Genomic DNA, 21,917 nt, shown 5'->3' with positions numbered 1-21,917 from the left:
GCCCCGCCCCTCTGGGGCGATCTGGGGCCACTTAAAAAATTTCTAAAGTGGTTCCCGGTCAAAAATGATTGTCCACCCCTGGTCTAGATTTGATTAAGTTGCCTCTTAACCATCATGTATCACTTCAGAGGCACTGAACTTAACCAGTTTTCCAGTTTAATGTAACGCTATAATTCTAGGTGTTCAAGTTTGTGAAACGTGGTTAGACATTTTTTTAATATCTCAGTTATAACTGTATTGACGAGGGCTCTGTTTTAATTGCAGTATATCATATAAGAGATCTTTAGCTGTATTCTGTTTTCAGTTACACCAGTATAAATCCAAGCTATGTCTACACTATAGAGTTGTTGGAAAAAACTCAGAGCGTCCACACCTCAAGGTTGTTTTTGTGCAAAAAAATCCAAAGTACAGAGGGATTTTTTCCGGCGTAGGTATTCCTCATTCTACGAGGAAGAACGCCTTTTTGTGAAAGAGTTCTTTTGCAAAAAGGTGTGTGGGGACAGGGAAGATGGGTTTTTTTGAGCAAAAGGAGGAAAAAGCACAGGTGCCCTGGTGGCCATTCTGTGCAGAGCAGTCAGAGCTTACTTACCAGAAAGCGTCCATGCAGTCTGGACGCTCTTTTTTGCAAAAGCACATCGCTCTTTCGATGAGCTTTTGCAGTGTGGATTTGCTCTTGCCCAAGAAGCCTGCAGTCTAAACATAGCCCCAGAGTGATTCTGTTAATGTCAATGAAGTTACTTGGATTTGCACCAGAAAAAATTAGAGTAGAGCACAATTTGACCTCTTGTATTATAGCATCATTCATATTGAGTTACTGAACTAGTGGACAACTCAAAAGTATTAAAATTATGACTTTTCTCTTCCTTCTCTCCCAAAATGTATTGTTAACAGAGGAGGAAATTTGGTGCTTCTGCGCTTTCTGCTGAGTTTAAAAACTGCAACAGAGGATGAGATGGTTGCTGATCTTATGGTGAATATTCTTAAAGTGTGCCCAGATTTACTGAATAAATACTTCAAGGAAACTCAATATTCCTTCATTCCAAGAGTGAAATCAACCTGGCTGGACAATATTAAATTGCTAAGAAAGGTAAGAGAAATATGAAAAATTCATGCTTTTTGTATATTAAAAAGACCAGGATTGATGCTAAGATCAGCATTTTATTTTGTTGAAACAAGAACTATGATTTTGTGTGATTATGTAATAGAAATGATAGAAAAGTCAGACCCCCTCATAACCTACCTAAAACCAGTTAACAAGGAAACTTTGATATATTGGGCTGTTTACCCTTAACTCCATCTGTTACAGCAGGGCATTCCATCACATTATTAGTACTGTGCAAAATGGATCCTTCTTGGGATGCCCTGCGATACTTGGGTTAATTGGGTTATATTGTGGGAATAATTTTTCAAGGTTGACTTCAAGTTGGTCCAGGTGCTCAGCTGGTATAAATTGAGGGTGCTCCATTGACTTCAGTAGCTCTACATTGATTTACATCAGCTGGGGATCTGGCCTCTTATTTGAAAGAAACTGTAGTTTGGTGTTAGAGGAGACTGTGCCTTAGTTGAGGCTTTTATGGATGAAGATGTAGTGTGTTCCCAGCTGTGCACATATACTGCTTAGTCCCTTCACTAAAAGGCAGCAAGACACTTACTTTAAATAACTAAATGATTTTAAAAATCAAACCAGATCCAAAGGCCCAACTACAAAAAGTTAAACTTTTGTGGTTTAAATGACTTACACAGGAAGGAAGGATGTAAGGGTTCTGAAACACATTCAGCAATTGATGTTATGTTAGGAAAGATGAGACAGGTTGCTGTAAAATAAATGTTGAAGATGGTAAAGAAAAAATAGCATCCTGTTTTATGTGGATGCTGAGTAAAATGAGCTGTAGCTCGGAGCCATGGCATCTTTGAGAAGGGTAGATGTGAAGTAAGTGAGAACAACATTTGGTAAAAGGCCATTCTGGGAGTAGAAAGAGGTATAAACATGTAGCTAAATTGGGAAAGAAGAAGTTGGCATAACAGTCTGTTAAAAAAATGCCAATGAGGATTTGGGTTTTCAAGACACAACAGCACACGGCTAGTGAATCCTTTTGTCCTTTTTGTATATGCCTCTGTCTTTTTTTTATCTTAAAAATAGCTGAGTGGTTTATAGAACAGGGCTTTCGAGGATAATTGACAATTTTTCTGCGGGTTTCCTATACAACTGAACGTAAAGTTGGTGTATGCTCTGTAGGATGTACTACTACTCATTAGCAATCATCATTGTAGAATGACTGTGTTTTAAGTGTGTATGCTCTATTGTTAACTTTTGAGTGAGCTTGTCATTGCTTGGAATCTCACATTTAGTACTGTTAGTTATCTCTGACAAATGATATTGGGATGTAATAGTATAGTCGATTAACTGATTAACCCATAAGCAAAAGCTTATAGGTTAATGCTATAGACTACACTCATTTCCAGGGCTCGACAATCTATGTAATCTACCCGCCCATGGTGAGTAGATTACAACCCAGAAGAGCCGGGTTCTGGCGATCTGTGCATGCGCAGAATGCCGGACAGCGTGGTTGGCGAGCGAGGCTCTCAGCGGCTCGGCGAGCCCTGCTCATTTCCTCCTCCCTCCCGCCCCCAAACCAGTGAATTTTTTAGTAGGCTGGTCAGCAGCCCGGCTTAGTAATGGTTCACACCAGGTCCAGGACCTACCTCCGCTGTGGCTCTGCATTTAAAGTGTATTAGGAGCCAGGCGGGCAGGCAGCCTGGCTCAATTCTGGTTCGCGCTGGGTCTGGGAGCTTAGACCCTCCCTCCAGACAGAGGCTGCTGCCACCCCGCACTGCTGTCTCTGCCTCTGTGTCAGAGACAGCAGCACAGGGCAACAGGCAGCCTGTCCACAAGAGGAGCTAGTTTTTAAACTGGCTCCCCTTGTGGACTAGTTCCCACGAGGCACCCTGCACTGCTGCCCCTGGGGACTATAGAATAGTTGACTAACCGATAAGAAATCATGAGGTTACTCGACTGTTTAGTTAACCGATATTTAATATCTCTAGTTTGTAATGTGTTCTGTAGTATTGGCTGCCATCTGCATGATTACACCAGTCTTGTATTTTCATTTCAGGTCTATGAGGCTCAACCAGAGATTTCCAACTCCTTTAAAACTACAGAGTTTATTCCGCTCCCTAGATTGCTTTCTATGGTGATGGTAACAACAGTTCCTGTGGTGTGCAATAAAGCTATGTTCACCCAAGGATTAAATGTAAGAGCATTTTCTTGTCTCAATGTGGCTTTTCCCAAACAGCCTCCTTAGGGTTAAGGGTGTGAAAGATGATCAGCCAAGTAATTTTTAAAATAAATTATCAAATTTTATGAGCAGTGGTTCAAATAGTGACCCCGATTTGAGAAAGCACTTAAACATGTGTTTTAAGTCTCCCTGCCTGTTGCTTCTCCTTGTAAGCCACAGCTGTGCGAATGCTTGCTGGCTGTAAGGGCTGGTGTTTCTTCTACTGCTTGTAGTGAGAACCCAGTGTCTCTCTCTAACAACCCACATTTTAAGAAAAAATGATCTTGTTTAAAGTTTCAACATATAGTTCAGGAAAAATACAGGTTGAACATACCCGGTCCAGCAGACTTGGGATCTGACCTGTCCCGAACCATGGCATTTGCTGGACCCGGGAGGTCAATGCCAGCCCCTCTGCTGCTGCTGGCTGTGTGGTTGCACCATGGCGGCAGCAGAGGGGCTGGCATTGACAGAGCAGAGGTGTGGGGGCACTTGGGAGAGGAGGCAGGTGGCTGCAGAGCCCCGTGGCCTGCACTTCCAGGCCCTAGCCACAGGACTCCACAGCCCCAAGCCACTTCCCCCAAACGCACGTCCCTGGTTCTCCCTCTCCCTCCCTGAGCTTGAATGCCACAAATCAGTGATTTGCGGTGCTCTAGGAGGGCAGGGAGGAGTTGCCGAGCATGGGGCCCCCACCTTTTCCCTGTGAGTGGTCCAGTGTTGGAGCACCCACCTGTGCAGGACCATAGATGTTACTGGAGGAGGGAAGTCTGGATTATAGAGGTTCAACCTGTGGTTTGATTACAATGCATAGGGAACAAGCACTGTAATGTTGTTAATTCAGCCTCTCTTTCTTTTAGTTACCCAGCAAAACAGTGAAACACACCATCTTGTCCCTTATGACAACTATTTTGAGAAGATCCCTGAAAAATATTGAACACTGTTTGAATGAGGAAATATGGCAGAAGTCAGAAATCTACACTCCACTGATGATGCAGGAATTTGTCCAACTGTACAGAGAAGCCCTTAGCAAGGTGCAAAATAGAAGAAGATATAAAAAAAACCCAGCGTGGGCCTAGAATTATCCATTTGCACTAGATAACTGCACCAGTGTGCTCAGGCACCCTGCCCTTGATTTATTGTATCCTGGGATCCAACCAGATGGAAGTTCCTAGGTACAGGTTGAACCTCTCTGGTCTGGCAGCAACCGTGGTCCCAGATGCATCACGACCAGAGAACCCCCGGACCAGAGAGCCCTGGCTCGGGACAGCAGAGTCCTGGCACCCTGGGGTCTGGGAGTGCTGGCAGGCCTGTGGCTGGGCATGGAGCACCAGTGGCTCCAGGGCTGGCTGAGGAGCTGGAAGCCCGGTAGCCCAGAGGCAGAGGAGCCTGGTGATTTGCTGACAGATCCCATGAGAGCCCAGAGCTGTGTCTGTCAACAGAGGGACCAACCTTCTTTGGTCCAGCAAACTCCCTCCTTTGGGACTGGTCAGGTCTCGAGGGTGCTGGACCAGCAAGGTCCAACCTGCATTTTATAGTCATTTTTATTAAATGTTAATAATCAGTGCTGTATGTAGTAGTGCATGGCAGCTAATAAAAATGGTCAGCCAATAAAATTCTGTTCTAAGATGAATTCATAACATTGGCAGCTAGTGTGCTAGTATGGAGGAAAACTATTAAAATTAAGCTTCAGAGGGGTAGCCGAGTTAGTCTGTAACAGAAAAAACTTAAAAAACAACAAATAGTCTAGTAGCACGTTAAAGACTAACAAAACATGTAGATGGTGTCATGAGCGTTCGAGGGCACAGCCCACTTCTCATGTTACCATCTACATGTTTTGTTAGATTTTAAGGTGCTACTAGACTATTTGTTGTTTTTTAAGTTTTTCCTATTAAAATTAAGAGCAGCTTTTTTGTAATTTGGTACCAAATTCTGGTCTCTCTTAAAGTCAGTTGTAGTCATTGAAGTTCATCCAGATTTACATCCAAGTAACCAATAGCAGAAACTGGCCTTTAGTTTGAAAATGTCTATTATGTTGAAATCTAGACAGCCAAAAAGTGCTTAAAACCTGGTAACATTTCATATTGGGTTTTGATATGATTTTTTCCTATGGTTATGCTCTGCACAACTGAAAATAAAAATGTGATTTTAGTTTGCATTCAAACTGCATAATATAAGCAATTGTCCTTGTCAGTGCATTAGGAATATTTGCAGCATTGTCCAGCACTGAAAAGCTGTTGTTGTTTTTTTTCTCATGTATATTCTGCCTTAGCTTTTACCCGATATGAACAGCATAGTGGCAGTCTGGCAGTCACTTCTAAAACAACAGAGAGCACAACAGGCTGGGGAGAGAGCCATTGAGGAGGAAATGACTGAGATCACTGAAACAGATGAACAGCACGGTAGGAAAATATTTGTAGGCATTATATCCAAAATGTATATAAACAGTGAAATCCTAGCCCCACTGAAGTTAAAGGAAGTTTTGCCACTGTTTCACCGGATCCTGGATTTTATCCTTAGTATTTGATATTCAGTCAGTTTGGTCCTTTGGTAGGCTAATCAGACAAACAGAAGAATATTACATACTAGCAGGTGTGGCCCATTGTTGACTAGGTAAAGTCATTTTGCATAAGTTACTCTTCTAGGAAAGTTCAAGAAACGATATAGATGTCATAGATTTTTTTATTAATGTGCTTGCTAAAGAAAAGTAAGAGAACAGTTTTAAATTTATAGGATTTCATCTTCAAACCTTTATTCATTTTATTGAATAATTAACATACATAGTAAATTTGAATCAGAAACTTGTAAAGCTTCCATTACTCTTTTTGTAATTAATTTGAATTACTTTGTGATTTGTAATAACAATTTTCTTTGCACTAAAATGACAGTTGAATAGGCAACTCGATTTTAATTTTGTTAGCAAATATTTTTGATGGGCTCTAATCATAATAGTCATGATTTTTTTCCAGTGAAAAACAAAAATAATTGTTTAAACCTTTCACCCAGCATATTCCAGTGTAAAAAGTAGTGCATTCAGCTAATTTTAGTGGCAGGATTGTTTATGCAAAATTTGGTGTCTGTAGGTAATCGTGAAGTATTACTTCATTTGTGCAAACTTATCTACAAACAAACTCTTTTAAAACTGAGTCCTTCTACAGGAAATTGAAACTAGTCTTGCCCCCTGCAGTCCAGCCAAGTATTGCTAAATGGCCTCCATGTCTTAATGTGTTTTCTGTGCACACATTCTTACTTTGTGCCCTGTCAGGGTGGCATGTCCCAGGCTGGGAGAAACACTTGTGTAGCTCTTTGCTATACAAAACCTCCTCTCCTTTCATACAAATTTTGTGAGCAGTGAAACAATTGGTATTTTAAGTGTCAGTATTATATCATTAGTCTCTGATTTAGCACTTGTTGAAACAAACAGGGCAGTTCATGCCTAAAGAGGGGTTGTGTCAGGCTCTCTACCAAGTTAGGTAGGCTCTGCTGCATCAGTTACTTGTAAGTCATGATTTCATGGCTTTCTTTGCAGCCATTACAGCAAGAGATTTCATTTTTTTTAACACTTAAAAGATGAGAGTGTGGAGGATAGTTGAAGAGTCTGTTCTCATCCAGTTTTCATACCTGCTTAGGCAATGGGGAATGTTTCACACTTTGGGAAATGCTGGTCAACATGGGGTAAAAAAGGCTGTAAAGAATTTGTTGGCCATCTTTATTTATTTACTTACACTACCAGTTGTACAACAATTTGCCTTTATACAGCGTCGCATCATAGAAGCTGTCAGTAAATCAGAAAAATAGTTTAGACTGCTGAAATGCCATTTGCCTAAAAGTGGATGACTGCTGTACATGAGTGATGGTGTTTCTGTTGTACCTGCTGCACGTCTTATAGATACTCAATAGTCTCCTTCTAAGGCTTCACATTTGGAGATTCAGGAACCAAATTAATGATCAATATTACCTAAAAAACCACAGTGAGTGTGAATGACAGGGGAAATATTTAGTTTCGTATATGTGTATTACTCTCACAGCAAATACGTTAATAACTTAGTGCAAGTTGATAACTTAATTGGTTGCTAAGATAATAAAAACATACTGATTGAGTAGTAATTAAATCACAGTGTTTTAACAACATGTGCTGCAAAGAGCCACTGGAGACCCCTTAAAGAGCCACTTGCAGCTCAAGAGCCATACACTGAAAGTCACTGCGTTACAGTGTTGTGAGATTACTTTTCCTTCAGACAAAGGAAATGCACAAACTAATTCTGAATATATTCTCTGTCTGTGTTCAGGCTCAGATGATGCAGAGACCACTCTCCTAAAAGCTGTGTTACTTCAGGTCATATGCCTTTGTCAGAAGGCTGTTCCCCACTTGGTAGCTCAGAGCAACTTTGATTTCAGCAAGCTACTAAAAGGTATGTTAAGGGTATTTAAATGTTTATCAGCTGACTAATGAAAGCACAAAAGCTTCCAGCAGGAGAGGTTGATCACTTTTCTACTTAGTAAGAGGTTGATCACTTTTCTACTTAGTAAGAGGTTGATCACTTTTCTACTTAATGTTCTCAAAAGAGTAACTTGTTTTAAACTCTCTATTACATTACCATTTAGTTTTGCAGCATGTGCCGGGCATGGCATTTTACAAACAAATGTAAAATGACAAGATCTCCACCCCAAGGTTTTAGCTATAAAACTATAAATATTAAGAGTTACAGGGGCATTGGTGTCTGGAGTGGTTCATGACTGTGAATGCCAGCCTCTGGGCAGACTGTCAGAAATGCAGGGCCAACTGGTGCAGTGTTCTATAATTAGATTTCCCCAACCCAGTAACAAGTGTGAACTCCTGGATCACTGTATTGGAGTCACAGGCATATCCTTGGGCACTCCAGTTTATCTTGCCACTCAAGCTGTCTGGGCTCAGTGATAGATATTCACTTATCTAAAAATAAAATACTGAGGTTGTTCCCAGTCCCACATGGCCAGTCATTTACCCACATCAGTTTGTACTTTAGATTTAGCATCAAAGACAAAGCTGATAGCCAGTCCTGTAGTAAACTAATGATTTATTAACAAGGGCAAGAAATGAGAGGGTTATTTACATGTTAAAGCAGGCAGCTTATAAGCACAAATGAGTTACGATGTATGGTTCCAAAAGGTGACAGAGATATAGTCATCTGTTCACTTAATGTCATTTGGGCTAAACTAGGTTGATCTTGGAGATCTCTGCTTTTGTTTCTTAGCTCCAGCCCTGTAAGAATCCAAATAGCAAAGAGAGTATTTCTTCTTGAGAGCATCTTTATGAGCATCTTTATATGCTCCTCCCCCAGAGTTTAAAGTGATGAGAGAAGTGTTCCTGCATGTAACTTCTTCATGGGTGGATGGAACATTCCCTGAAGTTTCTGTCCTACAGTGGCCTGGATTGTCCTCCTTGCTGGGCAGGGGAATCTCTGTTCCTGCTGAGGCTCACAAGTTCATATCCGGCATTTTCAAAATCCTAAACCAAACTTTAATATTAATTTATAGCATGGGATACAGACATTATAAATCAGATTAATGTGTGCAGCAACTTACAAGCATTTTGCAGAGTCTAAATACAGTGTTACAACACCTATCTTGAACAATAATTAATATATCGGTGAGTGGGTCTGGGTTCCACATATGAATTTGTCAGTGTTCAGCTGATCCTTTCAGACTTGGCAAGAGCTTACACATAATCTGCCAGTGTCACAACAGGAAAAAGATATAAAATTCCATATCTATTTTGTCACTTCCTCTCCTATTTTTAAATTCCAAAAAAGAATTTCTTATCTATTTCTTGAGGTTGATTTTCTTGCAAAACTCTGGAATTTATAGCTAGTGCCCTACCAAATTCACAGGCCATTTTGGTCAATTTCATGCTTGTATGAATTTTAAAGTAGTAAATTTCATTATTTCAGATATTTAAGTCTGAAATTTCACGGTTTTGCAACTGCAGTTGTTATTCTTTGGCCACCCAGCACTGAAGGCAATGCAGAAGGAAGTGTGGCAATAGTGCACCCCGTACAATAACCGTGATAGACCCCCTCTCTTTTGGTCGAGTCCCCCAGTTTGAGAAATGCTCGTCTCCCCCATTAGGGTAAAAATACACAAGACCAGATTTCATGGTCTGTGGTGTGTTTTTCATTTATATTTATATTTGTAGGGTTCTAAAGCTGGGAGGGAATTAGGTGCCCAACTGCCAGTGACTTTCAATGAGATATGGTTGCCTAACGCCTTCAGGGCTCTGTGACAATCCCACTCTAAACAATTATTTTGGAACTCTTTGTATTTGCAACATTGCCACCTCTTAGAGGACAAGGTAATTCAGAAGAGTTTTAAAAATCACCAATGCAGAGTCTCTTGTGTAAGGTGTCAGAAGCAGAAACTGGGCTCAAGATGATTTAAATAATTGATTTAAACCAAGTTACCAAAAAAGCTAAGATTGTGCTTAGAGTGCACTTAATTTTGGAATATGTCCCATTGAAACACTGGCATGTCTGGGTTTTTTTTGAGAAACAAGTATAGATCGGAGTTCCCTTGGAAAAGTTGAGTTATGCTGAAGTAAAATTAGGGAATAGACTATGGCATTGCCGTTATAGTCTGTGGCTATGATGTCCCAAAATAAGGAATATGTCTCTTGTAATATCAAATAAGAAAATGACACTCAGGGGCAACTGGCAACTCTAGATTTCTCTTACTGCAGCTTTCTGAATTGTATATTTGACCTAGGCCAAATCCCACATGGTGATCTTCAATAAATTTCCCATTCCAGTGTGAACTGCACCTTTTCTGTTATACTTGCAATGTAAAACTACTGTTCGGAGCTGCTGCATAATAACCAGAGGGGCTATGTTATCAAGGATGGGCATAGCAATTTCTACCATGTGAACTGGGTGGGGTCCTTTGGATTGTGTTACACAAGATGTCAGACTGGATATTAATCCTGGTTCCTTCTGTTCTTAAAATCTATGCATTTCTTGCCTGGCTTCATAAGAGTGATTTGAGGCATAAATACTGAATGTTTGTGAAGCTCTCTGAGATCCTTGGATGACAATTCCTCTAGAAATGCAAAGTGATATAATTGCTAACTGCTTTCTAACCCCAGGTATTGTCACTGAAAAAGGTCTCCGAGAGGAGATCCCTCCTGTTCTACAGCACCACATACTGAAAGTGGCCCTGGAATTGCCAGCAAATAAATTCGCTTGGTTCAGAGTACAGGTAGGAGAATTCCAGAGGTTCTTGCACATTTCCTTTACCAGTTGCCCTCTTGTCTTTTTTGCTGATGCTGCACATTTTTAGTGCTAGTTGTATCATTTCAGTGGCTGTCTGAATTTGGTAAGAGCCCCTCTGTGTTGCAAACAGGCATTGTTGGTTCCACATCAGATATGCAAAGTGATGGTCTAGTACCTTGGTCAGTGAGAATAGAAATTTCCCCCTCAGAGGAAGAATGAGAAGGGGCATCCTAGAATCTGCTGCTCTCAGAGACAAGAGTGAGAATCTGCTGTATACTGTGGGATGGAAAGCAGATAAGCAGGATGCTGAGGTGCTACTTCAAATACCTGCTGGAGAAGACCCTTACCCTCATTGGCTCCTTGTTTCTGGCACATGGAGACTTTCACAGACTCCCCTCTCTTCTCACTTACCACAGGCACATATAGGAAGAGCGCCTCCTATAGGTGGGTGGAGAAAGGAGCTGAACCTAACTTGTGAAAGCTGGCAGTGTGGAAAAGAAGTGACTCAAGGCTGCCCTTGTTGGAACCCTCCGTAATAGCAGATTCTCCATCGTATTCAGACAGCCAGAAAGGACAGGGAAGGAACTTAAGTGGGATCAGGAAAGCTCTCTGAAACTGTCACAAAAATTAATTCTTTGCCAGTTTCACCAGCAGTGTCATTTTTCTGTTTTGCACGCTACTCGTATAGACAAGTACTTAGAGGAAAAGTTAGAAGGCCACATTCAACAATGGTGGAAAGAGCTTTTGTGTTTTTCACCTTGGGTTGGTCACAAAAATAGAATAAGCAGTAAAGTAGTGCAATTTGTAATAAATGGGCATCGGTCAGAACAGAGGTAACTACAGATTTCTTGTTCTTTGGGGGCTAAATTCAGCCCTGGGATGAGTGGCTTTATTTCCCCTTGAGTCAGTATTACTATGACATCAGGATTATTGGTGAGGGGTGAAAGTTAAAGGGTGTAGTGAAAAGACTGCTCTACTTAGACCTTTCTATTAGTTGTTTTTCCTGTTACATACACTCCTTCTACCGCTCAAAGGCTGTTATACTCATCTTGCTCACCCACTCATTGGAAAGTTTGTTCAAATCATGCTACTTCCATTTGGCGAGCCCAAAAAAGTTGAGGCCTGCAAAACAGTTCTTGCTATCCTACCGCCTCAGTGTAACTTATTCCTCTCCAGTGTTATCACATAAGGGGGATTTAAAGCCATTGTTCTTTTAGGATGTTTCAGAAGCAGAGAAGGTTCAAGGTGAAAGATCAGTATTTTATTTACTGATGAAAATGTTTGTAACAAGTAAACATTCACAGCTGAAAGCATCAACAAAACAACTGATCATCAAGGTAAGTGTTTTTTTTTTGTGGCATTACATACCTAAAGGCATTTATATAGTTTGTGCCAACTGCGGTGGGTTGACATTGACCACACTAAGGTTATTTTTTGTAGCACTTTGATTTTAAAGCGTCTGTAATTTAATTTGACTGTAACTGTTCACTCCCTCCTGTGTGGAGTATGGTTCATAACCATCCTGTTCTGCTCACGTGAGAGAGTTCCAGTGGCCAGTGTCTGATTTAGAAGTGAATATTATTTAGCTTTTAAAACCGATTTTAAAAATCTACGTTTTAGCACCTAAACAGAAGGTGCCTGATTTTCAGAAATGCGGAGTGCCCACAATTCCCAAATTAGTGGTGGCTGCAGAAGTTTGGAACCTCTGAAAATCAGGCTACTTCTAGTGAGGTGCCTCAATATTGTTTTAGGAGCCTAAATTTAAAAAGTATGTTGTGTGTTCCTAGGTTCTGGCTTTGCAGTGAGGTCCACGTAGCAAGCTTATGCATAGCCTCAGTGACTCCAGCACAAGTCCAGGACCTTGCCCACTGGACCCTGTTGTAACTTTGTTCATAATCCAAAATAATATGGATTTTAAAAGCTAAATCTGGCATGTTATTGCTGTTATCAGGTTTAACCACAGGTTGAATGTTGAAAGATGGAAATAACAGTTTTTATCAGAGAAATTACCTGAGAAATTCTGTTGCATATCTCATGTCAGCCACTGAGATGGTGATGGGTCTGTTATCTATCAGTGTGCTCCTCTTGTCAATATTGGTATCATCTTGGCACTAGCATTGGCTGCCACTGTCAGCAAAGTGAGATGTAAGATCACTGATGAATTTTTAAGGATTTAAGCTACAATCCAGAGCCCATTAAAGCTAGTTAAGGGTCCTTACACTTCCAGTGGCCTCTGGATGGGCCAGGACCTCATATCTGGGACAAGGAGGTTCAGTACAAAATGTTGCAGAGGCTTAAAGTGAGTGAACCTTCTTTTACAGAACACAATGACAGAACTGCCATAGATGTTGCAGGATCTGGTTCAGAGGTAGAATTCAGGAACCAGGTGTATTTCTGTTGTTGTTAATCTTGACAGCTGCCTAGGCAAAGCCTGGTTCCAAAATATGCACTCCTTAATGGTGATGGGTACTTATACACTATTTCTTTTAAATTTTAAATATGCTTTTGTGTGTGTGGTATATTAGGTTGCTGAGCAGAGATGTGGGATGCCTGATTCATTTTCTCCTTTCAGTTTGTTCTGTTTTCTTTGAAAGGGAGACATAAGCAGTGACATCAGGACAGTTGTGTCAGTTCTGATGGGCTTCAAAAATTCATCTTTTTAAAAATATGTTAATGTGTCTCTTTTGCTTTATTTTTCAATATGATGATGGAATATAAATTGCAGGCACGTTTTTGAATTTTACATTCTGTTCCTGCCTCTTTTCATGAGGGCTGAAAGTACAGTTCTTTTTTGAGAACCTACCAGAAGTAGTTAATTATTTAAGAGTGAATCATTTTTTGGATGAATAGTCATATAATGAGAGATGCTATTTTTGTATCTGCCGGTGTTGTACACAGAGTGAAAGCTGAACAAACAGTCCTGAAAGAGACCTGCTTTCAGTATATATTTTGCAATAGACAAAGCTCATAAAACTATAGAGAAGCTTGTTATTTGATTTTTGGTATAATAGTGTTCTGTTTTTCAGTAACTTCAGTAAGTTAATTTATTACATGGTTGCCTGTGCTGTTATTTTAAACACAAAAGGTCTGATTTGATTTCATTTAACACTGGTTGACTTTGGTGGAGTTAGAACTTGTCTACACAGTTTTGTATGCTTTCACTATCTGGGATGCCGCTGTCTAATAACAGTGGTACAACCCAATAGTGTGGATGCAGTTGTAAAAGAGTCTTGTCCTTATAGTTTATTTCCCATAATTTCTGGGAATAACTTAAACTGGTATGAGGCCATCTTCTCACTGGCATAACTATGTCCCTATTAGGTGTTTTACTGATGTGGTTTTTACCAAAATGATTACACCAGTAACCAATATTGTTTAATTAGTACGAAAACTGGCCTAAATTACTCCTGATTTATACTGGTGTGAGATTGCAAACAGGCTGCAGTTTAGCCATATCCCTGCTTTCCTGGGGTTACAAACACCAATGTTCTGCAGTTGCCCTTATGAATAATTTTACATATATGAGTAGTTTCACATTGTACAGCTGGATTACCCATGTATGTAATAAGGATGTTAAGGACTAGTCAATTGTCCGATAAGCAAATGCTTATCGGATAGTCTGGTCAAGTAGTCGGTTCTTCCCCTCCCCCACCCGCAACCTTTGCTTCCTGTATTAGGGTATGTCTACACTACAGGGCTCTGTCAATGAAGCCATGTAGATGAGCTTTGTAGACATAGCAAACTGAAGTGGCGATTTAAATAATCGCTGCTTCATTTGCATCAAAATGGCTGCCGTGCTGTGCCAATCAGCTGTTTGTCAGCACAGTGCGGTATCTGGACACTCCGCGGTCGACATCAAAAGCCTTTGTCGACTGCCCCGGTAAACCTCATCCCATGAGGCATAACGGGGCGGTTGATAAAGGCTTTCGATGTCTACTGCGGAAAGTCCAGACTACCACACTGAGCCGACAAACAGCTGATCGGCACAGCGCGGCAGCCATTTTGATGTAAATGAAGTGGCGATTATTTAAATCGCCGCTTCATTTTGCTATGTCTACAAAGCTCATCTACATGGCTACGTCGATGGAGCCATGTAGTGTAGACATACCCTTAGATAGAGGTAGCAAAAGAGGGGAGGGAGGGGTTACTTCAAAGTGGCAGCACCACACGGAGCCTTGTGTCAGCTGGAGACTCCCTATCTGCCTCCGGGCTCCTTGCAGCATTTCAAAGTGCATAGAGTCCAGTGTCAGGTGGGAAGTCCCCAGCTGACTGCAGGCTCCATGTGGCATTTTAAAGCAGCAACGCAGCATGGAGCCTAGCTCCATGAGGGTGCTTCCACTTTGAAATGCACAAGAGCCCCCGCTGGGGACTCTGGTACATTTCAAAGCCATCACGCCTGTGCACCTCGAGGCCAGTGGGCAGTCCCGCTGGCTCCAGGCTCCACGAGGGTGCTACCACTTTGAAATGCACAAGAGCCCCCTCGAGATAGGAAGGAACTTGCACTGTGGCTGGAACACTTGGATAATACAATAGAAGACACAAAGGAAGCAATGATTCAGTTTTTGGAGAGAGTAATTGTTCAAATTGTGCATTTCAAAGCGAAAGTGCCCTCTTGGAGCCTAGAGTCGGCGGGACTTCCTGCTGGCCCCGGGCTGCAGGTAGAGTTGTGCATTCCTCCTTTGAAATGTACAAGAACCCCAGTGAGGCTCTTGTACATTCCAAAGGAGGAATGCGGAAGTGCCTATCGACTAGTCGAGTTGTCGATGGAAATTCCGTCCACTACTCGACTAGTAAATTACTCGTTATTTAACATCCTTAGTTTATTATAACAATAATAGCATATGTAGCTGTTTGCAGGATCAGAGGTTCAAACACATAGATCCAAGGCAATAAGTACAAGACTAAGAACAGATTCGAGTTGTATCTGAGTGCTGTATAAAGTTAGGCAAATCATGGGTGTATTGGGAAAAGTTTTGGAGGAGAAGACGTCTGCTTTCAGCAAAAGAGATCAGCATGAATAAAGATCTGGGGCCTAATTCTCATTTACATCAAGGTCACTTTACATAGCTTTTTCAAAGTAAAGTGGCAGTAAATAATATTTGCAACTATTTTGGGGTCCTTTTGTGGACTAAGGTAGTTTAAAGCAATCTTGGTATATGTAAGAATTGGTTCCCTTTTGTTAAAAGTTAGAGGGAGGCAATATTGCTGTTCAGCAATCTGCTGCTACTCCAACTTTAATAAAAGAAATAAAAATTAATGCTGCTATATAAAAAACTATAAATATACAGTATTTAATTTCTTTCACATGCTTTTCTGGCTAGGTTTTGCATGACAGTGGAGTATTTGAGCACACATGGAAGGAACTTGCACTGTGGCTGGCACACTTGGATAATACAATTGAAGACACAAAGGAAGCAGTGATTCAGTTTTTGGAGAGGGTAATTGTTCAAATTAGTAAGATAAACAATGTCAAGAATAACATTAATGGGAAGCTAATTACTTTGCTATTATTGAGGAAAATCCTTTCAAAGGATTGGGAATGAATTTTGAGAAAGGCAATGATTAATTCCTTCACACTGAACTCCTATTTGTTGTCCTCGGTGAGAGGGTGGATAAGAAGGGTTGGGGGAATTGACTTCCCGTAGGATAGATTGTTACCAGAGCAGCGTTGCCTTGAGTAAATAAGACTTCTAATAAAAGATGGAATTTTCCAAAGAGGTTAGATTTATTTGGTATCTGGCCCTTTCGGCTCCTTTGAAAATCCCAGACAAAATTAACTAATTCCAATAAAATCTAATCTGTTAAAGAAATCATTTCCTTCCCTGCTCGCCTTTTCCAGATGTTAAATTCCCAAGCCCTTAGTATCCCTAGAACTACCATGTTCTATATAGAATTGCAATGAGTGTTCTTGTTCGTGGTCCTGTGACTGACTTTTATCTTGGTTTGCAGATTTTAATGAAGTTGGTGACAAACCCCTATCCATATACAGATAAAGCAGCAGATCTTGTTCAAGAAGCCAGTATGCTCCAAGTCAACTTGTTTAAACAAGACTCTGATAGTATCAGCATTCCCATCTCTCATATCGATGGTATGTGATGGTCCCAAAATAATGTCTGCTCCATATAATTTTGCTGCTGTTAATCAGGCAAACTTGCTACTGATGCCCATGGAAATCTTGAATACAAAAGATTAAGGAAGTAGAGAGTTAGGCCTTTTAATTGCATTCAGTTCTGTAAGTAAAAACAAAGCGACCAACATGTCTTCTCACATTGGAAGGTAATCTGTGACGTCGCTTTGCACTTTTAAAAATGCAAGTAAAATGTTACTTTTGATCTGCTTTAATTGTCCCATAGTATCAGTTTTTAATCTAAGTCAAATCTATTGCAGTCTGGCTTCCTTTCAAACCACAGAGCCAGGACCAGCTCCCCCTGCAAGCATGAGCAAGGGGCAAGGATCATACTAAAGCCCCTCTCACTTCTTGTGCTCCTGCACAATGGGCAGCTGGAATCTTGTACCTTGTGCTCTTTGAGCCAAATCCTGGTCCCATTGACAGCAGAGTCAAAATTCTTACTGACTTCTGGGGCCAGGATTTAGCCTAGCAAACAGACATGGGAGTACTAGTTCCACTTTGGGAATTCAGGGCTCAGGAGAATGCACATGACATATATAACAATTCTTTTTTATTTATTTATTTGTTTGTTTATTTTGAGTATAGCAGCTGTCTCTCCTGCCTGCGTTCCACTGTCTCTTTTAGAGGTGCTCTGATTACAGATGTTTTGGTCTGATGCTTTCATCCTTTGCATCTGGTAATGTTTCCCAATTCTCCATACTTCTCTTATTGGGGCCTCAGCTTTGAGAGCCACCTCCAATGTAAACATACTATGAGTGCCATCTTTTTTTTACCATCATTAGGAGCCAGACGTACCCATGTTTCATCCTTTGTCTGATTTGTACTGTCAGAGACATCTTCTTGTACCCCTCCAAGCCTGTATTAAATTGTTCCCTTTCACGTGAATACAGCATTAACATTGCTCCCTTTATTTTCTCCTGAACTACCCATGCCTTTGAATGGCCTCTTATTTCTTATGTATTGCATCCTAAAAGTAATAACTGCTTGAACTTTGAACCCTGATGGTGATTTTTTTTCATCTGTAACTAGATGTCTTGGATATGGTTGATGTCCTTGTGGAGGGCAGCGAAGGCCTAGATGAAGAAATTGGATTCAGTTTAAATGAAGACATGATTCTACACACTTTTCCATTCAGTGCTGTTGTCCCAGCAGCTTTAGAAGCCAGGAATAAGTTGTTGCTTCAAACTGAAAATGAAATGGGTATTTACTGTGTTTATATATGTCCCTGAAAGTGGTTAAAAAGATTTACATTGTGCAGAAGGCTGGGAGTATTTTATCATTCTCATGCAGTGGTTATTCTGGTTATTGTATGTGAAAATCAATGAGCCATTTTGAACCCTCTGCTTCGACAAACACAGATCCAAGGCATCCTAGCTCCAAAAAGCGTTAAAAGGTGTGAGATGCCTCTACCCTCTTCCGACCCCAAGCAAGTTGCAGAGGGTTCAGAACCTGAACAAAGAGGGCAGTAGGAGAGTAATGGCTGCTCTTCACAACATTAGACCCAGCTCTTTCCAACTCTGTGGAACTCGTGTGGGAAAGCTACATTGGTCATGTCAGAGTTAGAGTCCACCTATCCTCTGATGCTCTGGAATCCACAGCAGTGGCTGCATAGAGAGCCAGAGAAGAGAGCCTCTGTAAGCATAAGTCTGCCTCCTCCCTAGTTCCCTGTCCCTTGACGGCAAAGTGCCTCAGCACAGATGGTCCTGGCTTGAGAAGCCCCCAAGTTTTTTGTAGCACTAGGGTTGTTATATTTAGTTCAATCAACTAATTGACTAGTCGATGGATTTTCCATTGATTAGTCAATAAGGGGGGGGGGGGAGCTGCAGCAGAGTTGGCTCCTGGTCTACGAGCTCGCCCCACTGCGGCTCTGCCTTTTTACATGGTTTAAGAACCTGTCGGCTCTTAATACATTTAAAAGGCTAAAGTGGAGCAGGAGGAACCCAGCGAAAGCTGGGACAGCTGATTTCCAACTCTCACTGGGTCTCAGTACTTATGCACAGTTTCCCTCAGATCTGCGCTCCTGCATGGAGATTATGCCAGCTTCTACATGCAGCTGGGCTGGAGCCAATGACCAAACAGAATACAAGTATAATATAATACTGCAAAAAGCACTTAGTTTTGTGCCAGGTTGGGGGTGACCCCAGTAACAAGCCTGAACGTATTCTAGCACATCATTTGCCTTATTAAGAACTACAGTATATAGGATTTTCACTTGTCCCTTGTGGAATTAGAAGCATTTATCCATTTGACATTCAATGGGATGTGTGCTTCTTAGGCACTTGTGAAAATCCCACACTGTTCAGGTTAAATCTCTCTAGTCCAGTACCCTTGGGACCTGACCAGTGTGAGACCAGAGAATTTTCTGAACTGCTGCGTTTCCAATACTTCCACTGCTCACTGGGCTCTTAGAAGATACTTGGAGGTAAATTAGAGCTAACTAACAGCACAGAACACTGACAGCCGGGGCTGGTGGCTATAAACAAACTTTATGGGGCTGTGGGAAACTTGGTCACATGCATAAGTGGACATCAGGCTAACTAAAATGAAGGCAGGCCACAGATGTTGCCAGACCAGAGAGTGGTGGACCAGAGAGGTTCAACTTGTAATCTCACTCACTGATCACTATCTAAATATTTACTACTCAGGTTAAGATGGTGAGACTGATGCTGGGATGAGGGTTATTGTGTGTATCCAGATCTTTCCTATGTGAGACCCTCCATCTCAGACCTTCTTTTTGCTTTTATAGGAGGAAGTATAGTAGAGTATCTTGTTGCTGTTTTTACTGATCTCCTGCACTCTCAGAGAGATCCTCTGGCTCTCTGTCTGATGTTTCAGCTCTTCGATAAAGAACTCCAGTCACTGAATGCATTCCAGTATCCTCAGCTTTTCCAGTTTAATCAATACTATAGTCTTTGGATACCACAGCAAGCTAAGGAGACCTTGGTAAGGGATGCGTAAAATTATTTGATTACTAGCTTTAGGGTTGCTAAAAGACAGTAGATTATAGAATATGTTTTCATTTACATTTAGGCTTTTATCTTCTGAACCCACGTTTAGGCATCCTTGTTTTCTACGGTGTTACAGAACCTTTGCTAAATTGAAGTATATTGGAGACTTTTAAATGAGATGCAAATACTTTTTAGCTGGTGCAGGGTTGAACAGTTAATTGAATCCTTTTACATTAGCAGCAACTTTTTATCAGGTTGCGACAATGATTTACATGCAGAATAATTTATAGCAAGTGGCAGGAAAGTTTCTTGCATGTGCGAGTGGCCTGAGTTTAAAACTGTAAAGGAAAGGACCATAAAACCTTGAAAATAGTCATGTTGTTATCTATTGATGGTATTTATGTAGCCCTCACTGCAGTAGTATCTGAGCACATCACAATCTTTAATGTATTTATCCTCACAAGGTTCCTGGAAAGAAGGGAACTGTCCATTTTATCAACAGGGAGCTGACACACAGAAACTAAGGCAGTTACCAAAGGTGGAGCAGGGATATGAAGCTGGTCTCCATAGTGCTAGGCTAGTGCCTTAACCATTGGGCAATCTTTCTTTGCCAATGAGAGCATTGCTGCATTACTTTTATCATGGCATGAGCAGGTCAGCTAAGACCCAGTGAAGGGAGTTCTTGCAATCTTATGGCGTCAACTATGAGTGCCAGGGTGCTGCTAGTTCAGATCTTGCTATCAATAGATTTTTGCACTTTGCTTTTTAAATGGATTTGTTATTTATTTGCTTTGTGTGTGTTATAACCAATGTTCCCTCTAAGTTTTTCCATCTGTGGGTGGAATAAACTTTGTTAGGTGCACTGAGGCCTGTGTGGGTGTGCACCACCAGTAGAAACCCATGCTGCTGGCTGTGGGCACTCTGCTAATCAGCTGGGTGGCACCTGAATATCTCCTGAATGGCCACCCAAGCTCTCAGTTTACAGGGAATGCTGGTTATAATTATTGCCGTTGTAATACTGGTGTGATTAACTAGCGTTTATAATTGAAACAAAAGACAGAACTATGCAGCACTTTAAAGACTAACAGGATGGTTTATTAGGTGATGAGCTTTCATGGGTCAGACCCGCTTCCTCAGATCAAATTGGTGTTACCAATTTTCTTCCTCATAGTATGAGTCTGTGCTCGGTTCTGTGCCTTATTTCAATGAGAATTGCCCCATCCTAGGTCAGAGCTCTAAGAGTTTGAAATACACATTCTGACTTTTTTTCTCTCCTTTGTTAACTTCTCTTTTAAACAGTTTAAACAAATTGAACGCATAAGCAGGGAGCCCGTCCTACCACCAGATCCTTCATTTGCCTCCCTGCTGAAGAATGCTTTTGAGAGAGGGGGCGCTGTCCTAGTGGAAGATAGTGTCCAAGCAAAGCTGAGAGAGATGGCTTCCCAGCTCCCACTTCAGCATCTTTTGCTGGCAACCAAGCATGTGCTGCTGTACCTAAAAACCACGGTGGAGAACTTTGGCCACGTAAGAAATATGTTCTCTTAACACTGAGTGCCAAGTACAGCACACTGAAGGTCTGGTCGTGTAGCCTCTCCGTGTGCACTAACTCTGCTAAAGTTAGGTGGTAGCTTAGGAATCCACCCCAGACTGTAAACAAGTAATGATTGTACCCCTTTTTGTTGAGGTTGGCTACCTTTACAATAGAATTCTTTATGAATATGTGTATTGTGTATATATGGTAAATGAATTGCAGGTTTCTTTTTGTCTCTTGTCATCTTTATATCAAGGCTAGCTGCCTCTTTGGAGGATATGCATTAGTTGTGATTAAATTCTTTGACCTGTGTTATGTTGGACGTAAACGTGATGATCTGATGATTCCTGTTGCTCTTAAAATGCATAAATATGGTGTTAGCCCCCCATCCCCAAGCTCTTGATCAGGATCAGGCCCCTATTGTGTGAGTCATTGTACATGGTTACTGCCCCCAAAGAGCTTGTAATCTAAAAATATACTATTTTAATCCTATAGTTCTTGCATAATTTTTTCCCAGCCTCCTCCACTTTTTCCTTCATCCTTAGGTGTGCTTACTTTCACAGCTCAGTAAAAGTTCTGGTCCTCGCCTGCTCGATTTCTACATGGATTTGCTGAGCCGCTTGTTGTGCCAATGTGATCAGATGGAATTGTGCAACCAGCAAAAACAAGAAGGGATCCAAACTGAATCTGATCTCTTTATGGATTTAGAGTTGGTGGCCACAGTGGAGTCTGCAAATAACAAGGTATAAATAGTCTTGGAAGAATTATGTTTTATATTTTTATATACTTTTGACA

The 21,917-nt window shown here is 41.1% G+C and overlaps 1 protein-coding gene across 1 annotated transcript in view; it reads left to right on the top strand.

Moving 5' to 3' along the window:
- Positions 1–21,917, top strand: part of URB1 (URB1 ribosome biogenesis factor) — an 89,163-nt gene that overhangs the window by 19,408 nt on the left and 47,838 nt on the right. The window contains exons 9-21 of the mRNA XM_075910757.1: positions 892–1,087; positions 3,114–3,251; positions 4,130–4,303; positions 5,542–5,671; positions 7,559–7,681; positions 10,387–10,499; positions 11,731–11,850; positions 15,835–15,951; positions 16,463–16,601; positions 17,673–17,843; positions 19,390–19,586; positions 20,891–21,115; positions 21,686–21,865. Of these exons, the coding sequence (XP_075766872.1) occupies positions 892–1,087; positions 3,114–3,251; positions 4,130–4,303; positions 5,542–5,671; positions 7,559–7,681; positions 10,387–10,499; positions 11,731–11,850; positions 15,835–15,951; positions 16,463–16,601; positions 17,673–17,843; positions 19,390–19,586; positions 20,891–21,115; positions 21,686–21,865 (2,023 nt within the window). The remainder of the gene's footprint in view (positions 1–891; positions 1,088–3,113; positions 3,252–4,129; positions 4,304–5,541; positions 5,672–7,558; positions 7,682–10,386; positions 10,500–11,730; positions 11,851–15,834; positions 15,952–16,462; positions 16,602–17,672; positions 17,844–19,389; positions 19,587–20,890; positions 21,116–21,685; positions 21,866–21,917) is intronic.

The sequence above is a fragment of the Pelodiscus sinensis genome, chromosome 1 (assembly GCF_049634645.1).
Source record: "Pelodiscus sinensis isolate JC-2024 chromosome 1, ASM4963464v1, whole genome shotgun sequence".
Lineage (NCBI taxonomy): Eukaryota > Metazoa > Chordata > Testudines > Trionychidae > Pelodiscus > Pelodiscus sinensis.
Note: the sequence above shows the minus strand (reverse complement) of the source record. Positions and strands in the feature narration are given on the sequence as shown.